The sequence below is a fragment of the Marmota monax genome, unplaced genomic scaffold (genome assembly GCF_021218885.2).
Source record: "Marmota monax isolate L192 unplaced genomic scaffold, Marmota_monax_Labrador192_F-V1.1 WCK01_AAM20220418_F8-fsc00031, whole genome shotgun sequence".
Classification (NCBI taxonomy): Eukaryota; Metazoa; Chordata; class Mammalia; order Rodentia; family Sciuridae; genus Marmota; species Marmota monax.
In genome coordinates, this window is record NW_026695197.1 from 4,810,872 (window position 1) to 4,828,542 (window position 17,671).

General features: G+C 32.8%; 1 protein-coding gene across 1 annotated transcript in view; it reads right to left on the bottom strand.

Annotated features, from left to right (window-relative positions):
- Ccdc178 (coiled-coil domain containing 178) overlaps positions 1-17,671 on the bottom strand; it is a 394,311-nt gene that overhangs the window by 309,795 nt on the left and 66,845 nt on the right. Inside the window, exons 9-10 of the mRNA XM_046428324.1 lie at positions 7,794-7,889; positions 7,514-7,650 (exon numbers count right to left, since the gene is read on the bottom strand). Coding sequence (XP_046284280.1) covers positions 7,514-7,650; positions 7,794-7,889 — 233 coding nt within the window. The remainder of the gene's footprint in view (positions 1-7,513; positions 7,651-7,793; positions 7,890-17,671) is intronic.

Consider the following 17,671-nt stretch of genomic DNA (forward strand, 5'->3'; position numbering starts at 1 on the left):
AAAGCCAACACAGTAGGGATCCATAGCTAATCCACAGGGTGGATGTCTATGGTTCTCCACAGAAGGGGTACCACTATTAGAAAGGTCCTTCACTCTATGCTGCACTCAAATAGTAGATTTGCCATAAATCAACTGAATATACACATATGGATCTGATTCTGGACTTTCTATTCAGTTCACTGATCTGTTTATCTACCCTTGCATGAATAACTAGTCATTTTACATATGGAGGTTTATTATAATTTTTGAAAAATGATAGTATAATTTCTGAAGCTCAGTCTTTCTTCAAGAGTTCCTTGAATATTGATGTCTTTGATTTTCCATATATAATTTGAATCAGTTTTCAGTTAAATCGCACACACACACACATACACAAACACATTTGTGAAGAAACCGTTTGCTATAATAGCAAGTGTTTCAATCTTTGACTAAAACACATCCCCCATTGATTTGCATCTTCTTCAATTTGCTCAATAATGAAATAATATTATACAGTATTCTATGTAGTTCTATGTGGAGTTATTATATACCTCCTGAAGAAACTTTCTTTTTGAATTTGATATTTTCAAACATACTGCAAGAGGTATCTTTTAAAATTTTATTTCAAATTGATTGCTGTTGGTACCTATTGAGGTTTCATTTTTCGAGCTCTCTCTAAAGTGACCAGTAGTGCTGAGTTTAATATTAATATAATCTTTTTCACATTTAAATATACCATAGAGCTCTTTATCCCCATAAATAGTCACTTTATAACTACCTTGGTTACTTTAAGGTGACCGCTTATTATAGTACAATGTTACATTAGGAGTTTAGTTATAATCAATAAAATTTTTAATTAATTTGGTTAGAGCTTACTGTGTGTGTTTGTGTGTGTGTGTGTGTTGCTGGGGATTGAACCCAGGGCCTTGTGCATGCAAGGCAAGCACTCTACCAAGTGAGTTATATCCCCAGCTCCCTAGAGCTTCACTTTTTAAATATTTAATTAACTTTAGAATTTTACTTTTTATCATATATATTATCAATATATTTTATTTTTAAGTCATTATCATGTTCCAATTTTTGATACATCACCCAACTCCCATTTTTAAAAGGAAAATTTAATCATATAGGGTGCTTTTTTATAGAAGGGTCCAACTTCCTATGTATGTCATATCTTTTTAGTTATACTTTCTGTTAATTTTCTAAGGAATAAGGTTTTTTTCCCATCATGTTTCTACAGAAGTATTAGTGATTTCATGACCAACCAAACTGTAGGCTAATGAGTAAAATTGACAAAAGCTATTTACTACATTTCTTGATTCTGCCCCAGTATGTATTGGGGGAACATTATGTTATACTGATAAATGGCCTAGTGGTATAATTTACTCTACAAAATTTCCATCTCCTGAAAATTCAAATTTTGAGATACAGATAAAAGGGATAAACATGAAAATGCTTGCTGGACAATTTAAGGAGCTCCTGCAGTTGACATCTAATAAATATCTCCATGAACCTCTTTTCACAATCTTAAACCCATAAATCTCAGTAATTTCTAGGCATTGACACTTGTATCATGCCATCTATAATTACCAACCAAACATACCAACATTTTACTTCCAATTTTTCTTTTCCTCCTCTATTCATTTTTTCATTTCATTTTCTACCACTACCAAAACAATCAAATAAATCTTGACTCATCCAATTACCACTATAATGACATCATGAGAGAAGAATTCTGTGTATATGGCTTCCTTGGAGGATTTCTATAGCTCTCCACTGAGTCCAAACACGTCAAGACAATTCATTATCTGACGCGTGACTCCCTAGCTTTAGTGGTTGCTCCTGCCTGCCGGCCACATAAAAATGCAATATGCACACTACACAGACACACAAGTCAGATCATGCATTGGGTGTAAAGCTCTAGCCACACCAAAACTGTGGCTTATTCTTATGTGTGCCCTGATGTTTTAAAAACAATTTTAACATTAAATTTACTGTTTTTTTTTTAGTAATTGTTATCACTAGGCTAATATGTCAAGCACATTTCAACATTATTAAATTTCAGTTAAATTGAAGTCAGATTAAATTGTTTAAAAAAATTGAAAAAATTTGAACATGAATGTAGAAAGTCAGGTTTCAAATTCCAGCTGTGCTTACTCTGCCTCTTGGGAACTTGAGCTCTTTATTTCTTCCTTGGAAACATGCAAGAATTATTTATAAAAAGAGAATTCAATGGAGAATATAAATATTCAATCTCAGTAGTAATTAAAGAAATGGAGTTTAAAACAATAATGAGAATATAACTTTTCATTTCTCATGGGGAAACCAATTTATTTAAAACTACAGTAGCACTCACTGTTAGCACAGGTGCAAAGAAGGACAAGCTTCTGCAAAGTAGTTTGGGAGATGTATCAAGAGTTTTAAAAGTATCATTGCCAATCTACTTTTATAAACCTATTTTAAATTGAAAATAGCTGCCATGCTGAGAAAGAATTCAGAAGAAAAATATTCACCATAATGATATTTACAAGATTCAAAATTAAAACAACCTAAATTAGAATAATTATTACATTAGGCATAGTCTATTCATATAATACACTTATACAGATATTTACATGATGTATATGAAATTCATATTATAATGTGACAAAAATTTTATTATTCTCATTTTTATGAGAATAAAAATTTTTTATTCTCATGTTGAGAATAAAAAACAGAACTTAGTCAACTGCTCATTAAGAATTAAAAAAAAGCAGTAACAGTAACATCTCTATGTATTAAAGTGATTTTAGGGTTTCAATCTCTTCTTGTACTTCTTTTGTATTTTCCAACTTTTTTATTGATTTTATTTTTTTAAATACACAACAGCGGAATGCATTACAATTGTATTTTCCAACTTTTGAGCAACAAATATGCACTATAATCAGAGTGCTAAGTTGATCATAGAAGACACTATTGCCTTGAAGGAATTATAAAGTTTAGTAAAATGAAGCTTTTCTTAAAGTCATTATTTGAAAAACAAAAACAGGGTCTTGAGGGTATACAAGTTGGAAAAATAGAGCCCCATTCATAAATATAAGTTGGCAAATATTAGCTAGACTTTATTACAGGACTCAGAGATATTTTGCAAATAGCTATTTGAAGAAAATGGACAATACACAGTGTAGCAACCAAGTCAAAAAGGTAGCAAAAGCAAGGGCTAGAAGAGTAAGATGCAGAAGTATGTAGCAAAAACTGCCAATTATGACACACCTGCTGATACGACATTGAAGAGAGAAAAGGTAAGCTTTCATTATCTGTGTCAAACATGGGGTCATAAAATGACTTAGCAGATTTAGAAGAAAAGCAAATAAAACTAATGACGTCTTACGGTGTTATCTGGGCCATCAAGATGCATCCCATGCAAATCCTTCCCTATTACCAAGTCTACACTCCCACTGCATGTCATAGATCAGTGTTGTGTTTCCAATTATTCACTGTCTCTTAAGAGAATTAGATTTCTCACCCTGGTGACTATAAGACCAGACCATGTGACTTTCTTCATTTCAATGGAATGTCAGAAGAAGTGACAACTATCCCCCTTCTGTGGATATTGTAGAAGCCATTGAGTGATCTCACTAGTGCACTTTTCCCTATAATACCAGAGCCACATGCCTACAAGTATCCAAATCTCCATTCTAGATCTCAGAAGAAATGACATGAGGCACAGACATAGGAGACACAGCTAACTTGCCCTGTGGGCAAGAAATACCTTTATACTTGCAAGCCACTAAAATTTGCTTACAAATCTTAAAGGTTACTTGTTGCTTCAAGACAATCCAATAAATGCTAACTTCTGATATTCTTGCTCTTCTCCCAGAGGGGGCTCCTCCCTGGCTCACTCACTCTTCAGCTATTTTTTCTTTTTTCTTTGCTAGTTTGTAATAATACTCCCAACTATACTTTTAGGCTATTCTTTTGAAAAAATTATTGCCTTTTATTTCTTTTTTTAAAAATGTATTTAAGATATAGATAAGTTCAACCAATGGTTCTATTCTATGAGTTCCAATGGTAAAGCAATAGCCAAGAAACTAACAAATTTTTTACACAAATATGATGAGCCCCTCTCCCGTTTATCCCCTTCCCTCCTTTCAGCACTCAATTATGGATAGCATAGTGTGTGTGCCCAATTATGAGACAGAAATCAATCAAATTCACACAACACACAATTGAAAGACACAGGTGTGCCACACATGAATATGATAGATTTCACTGAAGAGTTTTAAGAAACACACTCACCTGCCCACACCCAAAGAATGGACTAAAAACCACTAGGTACAGAGAAAGTGAGGCTTTTTACTGATGGTCTTGCAAGCTCTGCGGTGTCTGGGTGTGCAGAGCAGTGACAGTCAGCAATTTATCCCCTAGTGCACAAGGTCCTTCTCCTGGTTCCTCATTGGCTAAGTACCTTGGGGTGCACAATCTTCCTGAATAGTCGTCTAGGTTTTACTGTCTCTTATTAGATTATTTAAAGAAATATACCTTTACTTGTCTCCACCTCTCTTTGTTCTCCTGTGGCTGGAAAACCTTCTTGGTGTGAATGCATCTTAGCATATGTGGGTTTATCTCTATTGGCCAAGCCAGTCCTTTGCCCCTCACCTCCTGTTTGTCAAGGGACTGTGAATTTTTCATACTCCAGTGTTAACTATTTATAATTTTCCACTCTGCTCTCCCCTCTAGCTGCTTTTCTTACATCCCAAGTAATTTTATATTTAAGGCCAAATACTGTATACTAAAAATGGATCACTGGACTTTCTATTTCTCATAAAGTCAAGAATGGCTTCCCACGAGAAAAGTGAAGCAGGAGGAATCACAATACCAAACCTTAAATTATACTACAGAGCTATAGTAACAAAAACAGCATGGTATTGGCACCAAAACAGATATGAAGACCAATGGTGCAAAACATAAGACACAGAGATAAATCCACATAAATACAGTTATTTCATACTAGACAAAGGCACCATAAACATCCATTGGATAAAAAATAGCTTCAACAAATGGTGCTGGGAAAACTGGAAATCCATATGTAACAAAATGAAATTAGAGCCCAATCTCTCACCCTGCGCAAAACTCAACTCAAAGTAAATCAAGGACTCAGGCATTAGACCAGAAACCCTGCACCTACTAGAAGAAAAAGTAGGCCCAACTCTCTATCATGTCGGCTTAGGAACCAGCTTCCTCAACAAGACTCCTGAAGTAAAATCAAGAATCAATTAATGGGATGGTATCAAACTAAAAAGCTTCTTCACAGCAACAGAAATAATCAACAACAAGAAGAGAGAGGCTACAGAATGGAAGGAAATCTTTGCCACCTGCACCTCAGAGCATTAATCTCCAGGATATATAAAGAACCCAAAAACCTTAGCACCAAAACAAAACAAACAAACATCAACAACAACAAAAAATGAAACTAATCAATAAATGGATAAAGGAACTGAATAGACACTTCACAGAGGAAATATGACTGGTCAACAAATATATGAAAAAAATGTTCAATATCATTAGCAATTAGAGAAATTCAAATTAAAACTGAGATTTCATCTTGCTCCAGTCAGAATGGCAATTATCAAGAATACAGGTAATAAAATAAATGTGGGTGAGGATGTGGGGAAAAGGCACACTCATACATTGCTGGTAGGACTGCAAATTGGTGCAACCACTCTGAAAAACAGTATGGAGATTACTTAGAAAAATTGGAATGGAATCACCATTTGACCCAGCTATCACACACCTCAGCATATACCCAAAGGACTTAAAATCAGCATACTACAGTGACGCAACCACATCAATGTTTATAGCAACTCAATTCACAATAGCTAGACTATGGAACCAACCTAGGTGCCTTTCAACAGATGAATGAATAAAGAAAATGTGGTATATATACATAAGGTAATATTATTCATCCTTAAAGAAAAATGAAATTATGACATTTGCTGGTAAATGGAAAAAAATAATTTTTTATTAATTTCACTTATTATGCTAAGTGAAATAAGTCAATCCCTCAAAACCAAAGGCCAAATGTTCTCTCTGATAGGCGAATGCGGACTCTTAATAGATGGAGGTGGGGAGGTGGGAAGGTTCACCGGATTAGACAGGGCAAAGTGGAGGCAAGGGAGGGAGGATGGGAATGAGAAAGACAGGAGTGAATTGGACATAACTTTTCTATGTTCATATATGAATACACAACCAGCATAATTCCACATCATGTACAACCAGAAGAATGAGAGGTTATACTCCATGTATATATGATATGTCAAGATATATTCTACTGTCTTTTATAACTAGTTAGAACCAAAAATATATTAAATGGCTTCCCAGAACTCACTCCTGAGCCTCAATCTTATGGGTAAGTAGTGATTATGTAGAAAGAGCCACAAAAATATTCTAGGAGAGAAAACACCATAAAAATGCTATGTAGACTTAAAAACAAATGTGACAAGTAGGAGATATCGAAGTAAAACCACTATCGGAACCAAATAATAAGGTAAGCCAGGCGCAACTCTGCCTACTCTCAGGACCTTGTGGGATATATAGAGGAACGGCTTTATCCCTTCATCTCTACTAAATTAATGCAGAAATGGAAGTGAACTATAATTGTTTAAGAAAAAGAAAAGACTATCCACCCCCAAATAGAGATAATGGATTGGAAAGGAAGCACAATGACGGCATTTAAACGGGTTTCTTTCTTCCTGAATTCCTACCTTTTTCCCATTCTTTTTCTCAGGTTTCAATGAAAAGGAATGCACCTTAGAAGGAAGGTGAATGTTGTTGTCATGTTCTGATTTTTTTCTTTCTATGGGATAGATTCTTAAAAGTTGGATTGATAGGTTAGAACTAACTATAGTTTTCAAAATAGATAGGACTGAAATATTTTTTTAAATATTTGTGTTTTGTGTGTGTGGGGGGGGGTATTAGAAATAATGCTGATTTCTTCATTTTTTTTCCAGAGGTGGTAGTATTTTTAAATTATATCAACCTAATGGTTGGGTTAACAAATACTACATTAATTTTCATTTTCATGTAAGAAAGCTTGTTCTAGATTGTTGGTGGGATTGTGATGTAAACTGATTAAAAATAATTTCAGCCTATGGATAGCATGTTGGTAAGTTTAATATGAAGTTCAGAGTAGAGAGAGGAGACAAGAAAACACATGTCTGCACCAAGAAAAATTAGTGTCATAGTTTCAGGGGAAATTGAGGGTTGTCCTAAGCTTTAGCAGACATTTTTTAGTTTAAAGTATCTTTAGTAGAAAAGGATAAGCCCAATGGAGGACAGTGTGTTAAAGTTCTTGTAAGATCATTTTTCATTCTTTTGGCTTCTTCTAAAGGGATTCATAGTTATTAAAACGTAGAATTTGGAATAGAAACAAATAAAATTAAAGAAAACGAGGAATAAAAACACTGCCTATGACCCTAAGGACACAAACAGGAGAGGTTTAGGGTATTTTACTTATTGAGTCTCCTGTTTTTTTAAAAATTACTTGCAGAATTACCTGACAATGATTTCCTTTGTTATGTTGTCCAAATCAAGTAAAAGTCTACTCCTTTCTTCTGCTGCTTGAGAATGTGCTATTGAAATCTCTGAAAAGTCTTTTTTCAAGTTAGAAAGCTCAATATTCCATGTACTTTTCTTTAAAAAAAAATAAAAGAATCATTTATACATGTTTAATAATCAAAAAAAGAAAATATATGTAATAAAATCTTAATTACAAGAGCCAATATTTGAGAATAGAATGTGGAGCTCTGCTAGGAAGCAGGAAAAGGTCAACTTACTGAGGCATAAAACTTATTGAGTACTTCCAAATACTGCTGTCGATATCCATTTTGCTTCAAACACTGGTCCTCATAAAGTTGTTTCAAATCAGCTAGCTAAAAAAATGCACAGAAAATAAATTAGTTGTGGATACTCCCCTATTTTTATGTAGTGAGAAATAGATTATACTTTATCTTATACAGCTTCCAAAACTCAATTGATATTGAATAAAATAATATGAAATAACACTAACAGACTGCTTTGATTTGAAAATGGAATTTGAAAATGGATAGGAGATTCTGCTAAAAATATAACAAACCAAGTCTAAAGCCTGATTTTCAAGTGTACAATTAATAATGATAATACAGACTATGTTTTGGCTATATAAAAATTTTAAAATATCAGAAAATTTTGAACCATAATTCACAACATCAGCACATTAAAGGAGAAAATAGCATGATCATTAATACTTTGCAAAATAACCATTTGATAAATTCACTATCTAATTCTCATAATTTTTAAATTAGTAAAAGAAAAAATACTCAAAATATAAAGAATCAACAAATATCCAAATAAATTATAAAATGCTGAATGCATGCTTATTAAACTCAAGAATAAAACCACAGTATCTTTTATGTCCACCATAATTAATCATATTTTGTGAAAGATTAATCATAATTAGATAATGAAATCAAATATTGCTTTTAAAATAATAAATGAATAGATAATATATCTTTCAACTTCAGATATTAGGATTAGATACCTAGGGAAACAGAACATTCTATGTAAAACTATGGTAAATGATATTTTTAAAATTATTGGATACAAAGATGAGGAGATTAATAGCTTTTATTTATAAGAGTAATAATCTTTTCAAAATATACTAACAATAGAAGTTTTGTTAAAATATAAAATATTTGGGAATAAATTTTTAGAAAAAGAAAGTGCCCATATAAAGACAATAAAACCTCTTATAAAAAGACTTCATCAAGATCCAAAGAAAATAATAGTGTGTAGTGGAATATTTTAATAGAATATAATGTCAATTCTCTTAAAATTAATATAAAAATATAATAGATAAAGTATTCTCTTATCAATTGCATAAAATGAAGTTTTTATGGAAGAAAAAGGGATATGAATGAATAGTTATGAGGTATCTGAAAATGAAATTAAAGTTGAAAACTTGCTACCAGATATTAAAATGTCCTATAATACCACTATATTGCAATAGTTTTTATTTCTGTCTTTTTAATAAATAAGAATCCTATGGAACACTAGGGACCAGAAATATATCTGAATTAACATTTTTAAAAGTAGTGTCTGAGTTCAGTGGGAGAGAATTTATTTAATTAATGTGGCTATAATAACATGGAATCTGTTTTTAAAAAAATACAAAATGCTCTCTGCCTCACATCTACTTCACATGATAACAAAAACAAATTTCAAATGGGTAAATAAGGCAAACACAAAACAATACAAATTACTAGAGGAATAAATCTGAGTTTTCTTGTGTAATCTTTGGCTAACGGAGAGTCACCTTGCCAAGTAAAATAAGAGATCTGTTGATATATTTGATGACATATTTTATAAAAGTTGTGTCGTAAAAGACACCATAAACAACATGTGAAGGAAAAATGAGACCATGAGAAATGTGAAATATAAGGCCGACATCCCTAGAATTAGTCCTTTTAAAGGACATCAGTGAAAACAGTAGAGTGAAAAATAGGAAATTCACTCTTCTCGTTCGTTCATAAACGTAATAAGACAACTGGCAAAAAAAAATTTAAAAAATAAGTCAAAATTAGCCCTCTCAGAATTCTGGACATTAACCAAAGGCTCTTATTCAACAAAAATGCCCCAATCTTAGCAAGAAGAGTGAGTCTTGTGGTGTTTTAATTTCTCCTCATCCTTTTCTCATTTCTAGAGGAGTCTTGAAGAATTAACAGCCACATTTATGGTGAAAACTAGAACTTGGAAGTCAGTAGAGGAGCAAAAACAGTCAGAGCGCTTTCAAAGCACTGTTCTCGAAGAATTCTCCTTAGGTGACCTGTCTGTTGTGTTTATTTTTGCTTTTATTTATGTTTTGTAGGACTCCATTTGCAGGGCTCACCCTGTACAAAATTTCTTTCCCAAGAAAATGTTTTCCCAGGGCATGATTGTCAAAATATTTAAGGCAATTAATTGACTCTGTGGCCACTTGAGACAATGGGAAACAGCCGAACAATAGAATCATCTCCAAAGTTACAATAAAAGCTGGGGAATTCTTTTCATAGTAGCTTTGTAAAGCTCCAACACATTCTTGGGAACCTAGAAGGCTACAGCACCTAGGATGTGTCAAAGCCAGAACCATTCACACATCTGCAAAAACTGAGTGGATTAGACCCCCCAAAAGTAGGATGTGAAAACTAAGTTGACAGCTGCCTGGTTGACTATTGAAGGTGTCTAAATAAACACACAGAGCCTCCCAGCAAAGACAGGGAGACTTCTTGTTTCCAGAATTTTGAGAATCATTGTCAATCATTAACCAATCACTAAGCCACAAAGAGACTTTGGTGGTTACAGAAAACAGACTTTACAGAATTCTCCTAGAAAGGTCTCTAAACAAACAAATGGCAACGTTGGTAAACACCAACAGGAGCAAACTCTGAGAAAGAGTGAGAATCAGATGCCTAGGGTCACCACATTATGTTATTTAAAGTGTCCAGTTTCCAACAACAATAAATATATGAGACATGCAAACAAGAAAGTAGGGACCATAGAGAAGAAAAAAGCATTTAGTAGAAGCTGTCCCAGATGAATCTTAGACATTGCTATTTTAAATATCTTTAGAGCTAAAGGAAAACGCTTTAAGAACCAAAGGAAAGCATTAAAATGGTGTTTCAACAAATACAAAATAAGTGGATAGAAATTATAAGAAGAGTCAAATAGAATTTCTATAATGGAACAACTACAGTAACGAGAGTAAAATTTCTATAGTGCTTAACATCATGGGTGAGCAGGCAGAAGAAACAATGAACAAACTTGAAGATGAGTCAAGTAAGATTATTTCAGTTGAGGGAAGAAAGATAAAGAAAAGAACAACATGTAGAAAGGGTGGGAAAACAATTGGGGTGCATTTTTTTCCTTTCCTTCCTTCTTCTCTCCCACATTTTGACAATCTTATCACAAGGCAGGTGTACCCGAAAAGCCAGAATATTGGTGGCATGATATTTCCAAGAATAAACTAAATAACTACTTCTTTGTATCTTTCACAAACAAGAAGTACCTTGAAAAACACCCACTCACGACAGAAGGGAAACCTCAGATCTTAGCCTATTCCAGAAACTTTAGCAAAAGCTGGTCCCTTCCTCTGTTCAGGAGCAGAGTGGTCCTGCTTTGACTCACTGTGTCTCCCTGGACCAAAAACTCCCCTTTATTGTCTGTGTAGGCTCCCAAAACTCGACTCCATCTCATTTCTTTCATTTCACACAGAAGATATTATTTCCAGTAACGTTCATATCTATATAAAGACATGTGACTGATTCCATCATGTTTTTCACTAGTATCTTTACCTCTACACTTAAAATCCTCTTTTACCCTTTATGCATGGTTGGGTCTATAGAAGGGTGAAAATTAGGAATAGACCTAATACCCATTTCTAATGTGCTTTCTAGCTTCAGAGGTGGCAGCTATGATGCATACAATTATATATATTTCAGGTATCAAACAACTGTCAATATCTAGAAGAGGGCTTCCAATGTGTTTTCCAGTGGAAAGAATAAAAATTAACCATGAAAACTCCAGTGCCTGAGGGTCAAAAGTAATGATATGTACCACCACGCCTCGGATAAATGTTTGTGGAAGGCTCCCTAAATGAAGTTATGAGCACACCTTAACCACTGCATGTGTAATTCTCGCAATCTGCAACTTTGGAATAAGTGCTATTAGTTTAGCCCTGCCCTCAGCCATAAAATCCACAGAATCACTATATTATGTACTAATTCATTTCCTAATATAAATAATAACACACACACAACTTTGAAAACATTAATCATTGGAATATCTAACATTATATGGTAAACTATGAATAGTAATCTTTGCAATTAAAAATTGAAGAAATATGAATGGCTACTAAAAAGGAAAAATATTCACTATGAGTCAGGAAAATGAAAATTAATGTAGTATTTGTTAACCCAATCATTAGGTTGATATAATTTGAAAATACTACCAGTGATGGAAAAAAAATGAAAGAAATCAGTATTATTTCTAATACCCACAAACACACACACATACCACAAATATTTTATAAAATATTTCAGTCCTATCTATTTTGAAAACTATAGTTAGTTCTAACCTATCAGTCCAACTTTTAAGAATCTATCCCATAGAAAGAAAAAAATCAGAACATGACAGCAATCTTCATCTTCCTTCTGTTTGGAGCAGAGATGGACTCAACACAGGCAGCCTTGAGCTAAAAGGTCAAGAGACCACCTCAGAAGCCATTGCTTACATGTTTGCCAATATGGGAAACATTCCTGGAAGTCTAGATGAGAGCTCTCTTGCTAGCTTTGCAAACTTGTTGAAATCTCTAAATCCCCTTCAGCCTAAAACAAAGGGATTTCTCTTTTCTGCACTATACCTTGACTGATGTTATGGCACATACCTAGTGTGTAGCATGTGTTCGCTATTAAAAAAATGTGTTAGGTTTAATATCTAATTCTCTTTATTCAGACCTACAATGTATTTTTAAATAGAAGAGCAAGTTTACTAGATATATATGTAGGTCAAATTTTTTGTTTTTGTGAAAACCAAATAGAAGAAAAACTCATATGTGATTTATGTTGTGTGTGTGTGTGTATACACACACACACACACATATACATCCTAGCATACATATATTTATAGAAGCATAGAAAAATGGATGTAAAATGATACACTGTTCTGGTAACATTGGTACTTCATGGGGAATCCAAAATGGAGAGAAAGAGAGAGAGATAAAATTTATAGTTAAATATTTTTTGTTTTATATCTTTGGCCTTAGTAAATGTGTTATTTAAAATTTAAGAGGAAATTATTTTAAATTTAGAAAGGCAACACTTAGTCCTCGCAATCTCATTGTTATCAATCAGGTGAACCAGTCAGAGAATGGAAATTACTACCAATCGTTGTGAATGAAAACATCTGTGTCAGAAAAATAGTGTTATGCACAACTCTATTACTGAGAAAGAATACACACACACACACACACATTTATAAATTATTTAGTAAATTGAGGAATTCCCAGAGCAGTGCTTGCATAATAATATATTCTTAATATTTGCATGTTAATTGGAAAATAACATGTGAACACAGAAGTATCATAAATACTTCAAATTATTAAAATTATGATACTGCATTTCTAAATGAATTTGAAGCCCTTTACATATATTTTCAACACTTTAACCTCTAAATCTCTCCATTAAATTATTAACACTTCAAGTTAACCCCTATCTATTTATTTTCAGATCAATCACTAGAATGCTAAAAAGGTGTGACATGGAGGTCCCACCGAGAAATAAAGGAGGGATTGAAGTCCAACCTCTCCATGATAGGTTTTTATATAACATTTTAAATAACTGCTTTAAGAATGTTCAAGCCCATTAGTCATCTGAAAATGCAAATTTAAAGCCACAGTGGGAAGAACTTTTTAAAAGGTTTACAAATAAATAAAAAGATAATCTTAGATAATGGTATTGATCTGAAACTGGAACTCCTATACAGGATGATGGGAGTAGAAAAAGGTGTTAAGAAAGCTTTTTGTCATTATCTACCAAACTTGAACATATGCATTTTTTTTGCACAGCAATTTGCAAAATAAATGAATACATGATTTCAACACATATTTTAAATATCTTGGCCTGAAAAGCTGAAAGAATTGAATTGTCATAAACTGAAATAGGAAACAACTGCAGCTTATGGAAAGGTGAGATATAAGAAGTTCAATTTCAAGCTGGAGGCAACCACTAGATATTTAAGTAGAAAGTAAGAGTTGGGAATAAGAACAACAATAAATGCTGGCAAGGTTGTGGTGAAAAAGGTACACTTGTTAATTGTTGGTGGGACTACAGGTTAATATAATCACTCTGGAAAGCAGAATGGAGACTCCTCAAAAACACTAGAGATGGAACCACTATATGACCCACTCCTTGGTATTTTCCTAAGATCTAAAATAGGCATACTACAGCAACACAGCCACATCAATATTTATAGCAGCACAATTCACAACAGCTAAATTATGGCATCAACCCAGATGCCAGTCAATAGATGAATGGATTAAAAAATTGGTAACACACACACACACACACACACACAATGAAGTTCTACTCAGCCATTAAAAAGAATGAAATTATGGCATTTGCTGCTAAATTGATGGGAATGGAGGATACCATGCTAAGTAAAATTAGCTACACTCAGAAACTCAAAGGTCATATATATCTTCTCTCATATGCAGAAGCAATGAGTAAAAGAAAAGGGGAAAGGAAGATAACATAAAGAACCAATCAAATACCAATTAATAAGCTAGGAAAAGGAAGTCTAGTAGCGTAAAAGAAAGAGAAGGGGAGAGGGGAGGGGAAATAGGAGGGGAAAGAGGAAAGCAAAAGGGGGAATTTTGAACTGAAATTTATTTCTATGCCTTTATGAGCTTGTCAGGATGAACCTAACTACTATGTATAACTAGAAAGCCTAATAAAAAAAATTGGCAGTTAGATGTATAAAGCTTATTATAAAAGACAGCACTGGAGTTCTCAGATGTTTGGAGATTGTGGAGATAGAGAAACCAGTGGAGGAAACTGAGAACAAGCTTCCACAAGTGTAGGAAGAAGCAAGAAGAGTGTGTGTTCTGAAAATTAAAAAAGAAAAGTTTCCCAAATAAGGATATAATAAACTTGGTTAGGTGCTATGTGCAAGTTAATTAAGACCAAAGGAAGAGTGATTAGACTTAGCAATATGGAAATTATTGTTGACCTAAATCAGAGACATTTTGATTGAATGATGAGGCAAAAAAGTAATTTGGAATGTGTTTTAAGAGAGGATGGGGGACTACATGGCCAGATGACATTTATTCCAGCAATTCAAGATCCAAATTAAGAAATCCATTAAAAAATTTCATTGCTTGTATAGATACTAAGAGAAAATATGACAAGGGTATCTCCCTTGATGTAGAAAAGACACTTCACAATACTCAATCTCTACTCCCAATGTGGAAAACCACTCAATAAATTAAGCTGACAAGTATAATAAAATAAATATTGAATTTTAAAGCCAGCTTTCTAGTTAAGGGGAAAAACAAAGTCAAACAAAACAGCAGCAATTCCATTAAGAGCAGGGCATTTGCAAGGATACCAATTATTTCTACTGCTATTTAATATTGTACTGGAAGTATTAACCAAAGTAATTAGATAATAGATAACAATTAAAGGCATAAAAATTAATGAAAGACTAATAATGTCTCTATGGTAGCATCCCTAGAAAATCTAAGAAAAAAAGATAAAATGAACATAAATAATTTTAAGAATCAGTATACTCATATAATGGTAATTACCATTACTGATTTCATTTACACAAACATAGCCATTTAAAAGAAATAATGAAAGAGATACTCACAATTGCAGTTCCACAAAATAATTATTTAGAAATAAACTTCTCAAAAATATGCCAAGCTATATAAGAAAATCTTTTTAAAATATTCCTAATTTTCATTTTCTTTTAAGTTTCTACGTTGACTTCCCTACATTCAAGTCGACAATGGCTGGCTGAATGCTCTCCTTGCTTTGGAACTCTCTGACTCTGCCCTCTGCCACATTTCTGACTTCTGTTCTCAACCAAAAGAAAATTCTGCTTTTAGATGGCTCATACAATTACCATTACAATTTCCCAATATAATGACACTGATTATTAAATTCACTTAAGTGTGCAAAATCCCTATGGTCATGTAATCCAGTATGTTTAGAAGCATGACACCAATGGCAAATGTCATAGGAGCCCAAATTCTGCCTACTACTGTTTGCCTGTGGACCCCATGATCCACTTTGCTCTCACACGCAAAATACATTCATGTCCACTGAGAGGGTGCACATATCTCAACCCTAAAACCAAACTTTCATTCAAACATTCTTGTGGCTAATGTCCAAAATCTCTTCATTTGAGTCAGGTGTAGATGAAGCTCTGGGTATAATCTCTCTTGGGACACAACTTCTTTATATGTAGATCTTTTAAAATTAAATAAACAAATAAGAAATGCACTCTCAAGGATTGAAATATAAATATGTGATCACTTCTAGTCTGAAGCCAGATCCACTAATCTCTGTAGAAAATCTCTCCCCTGTTTTCAGCTACAGCAAGGTGCTTTAATGCAACACCCTTGGATTTCCTGAGGCCTTCTAGTCAAAGGTAATTGTGACTTTCACCCCTCTAAAAAGAACTTCAATTAAAATTAATTGAATAATATTTATAAATTATAATAACTAAAATTTTAGAATTGATGGGCAGAATATAGGCTCTTTCCTGTAATATACAAAACAAACACATCAACTAGAAAATGATCAAATTTACAATCTTGTAACATATTTATCCTTTAAAGAATATTACCAATTTATAGTATATAATAAATGAATAAATAAGAATCACCTCTAAAAACACAGTAGAGTACAAGATATCTACTGAACAACATAGAAACATAACATTTTCAAGATCATAATGGATAGAATTATCTAAGAGTTAATACTATGGCACCAAATGCTTAGAAAATAACTGTGATTTTAAATGTGTGCTATTTATTACTATTCATAGAAATAAGCTATTTCATTCAAATAATTATAAAATTTCCAAAATCTATCTCTTTTATAATACAGATCATGTTTGCTTAAGACAAATTTGTTTGAAAAGAAATGAAATCCTACATAAATGAGATGAAATCCTAAGTAAATAAAATCAAATTATATCCTTTAAATTTAAACGATATTATCATCAAAAGTCATTTTATGTTTTTGGTTATGTTTAATGTTGAATTTTTAATTCAAAAATTTTTGATTCAACAATGTCATTTAGATTCAAAGAAACAATAGTAGTACCAATGACATCTAAATTTATAGAATTAGGGGTAAAGAGTAGACACAATACAAACTCTGCTCTTGTATTTTAAACCAGTTTCCATATGTTCCACAGATAATAGTACAAGTTTCTTTTTTAAAAAAAATATTTATATTTTTTAGTTGTAAATGAATACAACACCTTTATTTTGTTTATTTACTTTTATGTGGTGTTGAGGATCGAACCGCATGCTAGGCAGGTGCTCTACCACTGAGCTACAACCACGGCCCCAGTACAAGTTTCTTATAACTGTACAGGATGAAAACTATGAAGGGCAATACATTCCATGAATCAAACTGTCACCTCAGAAATTGAGAAAAGGCACAGTTAAAGTTTTAAGAATTTTGAAAAATGTGAAAATGCTAGTAAATCATTTAAGTCTTTGGAGAAGGATAAGGCGTAGGATTACCTGTGTTTCTGGCACTATATCATAATTCAACCTTCATTATTTTTTCATCACAATATTATTTTGTGAAAGTGAGTAATAATTGAAACTGAAAATATAAACATCCAATAACAAGAATCTAAGAAACTCTCTAACCATTAAAATTACATTTAAAACTGTAAGATGACATTGACATAAATTTTTTACATAGTATAATGAGAAACATGCCATCAATTTTTGTAGACCTATGATAATGTATAATTTTTAAAAATATACTATGAGGCCTGTAATTATATACAACAAAATATTAACAGCAATTATATCTAAATAATGAGATAATAGACCAATACTTTCCCCTCTTTTGAGTATAGACTCAACTTCAAGTAATGAATATTATTTGTGCCA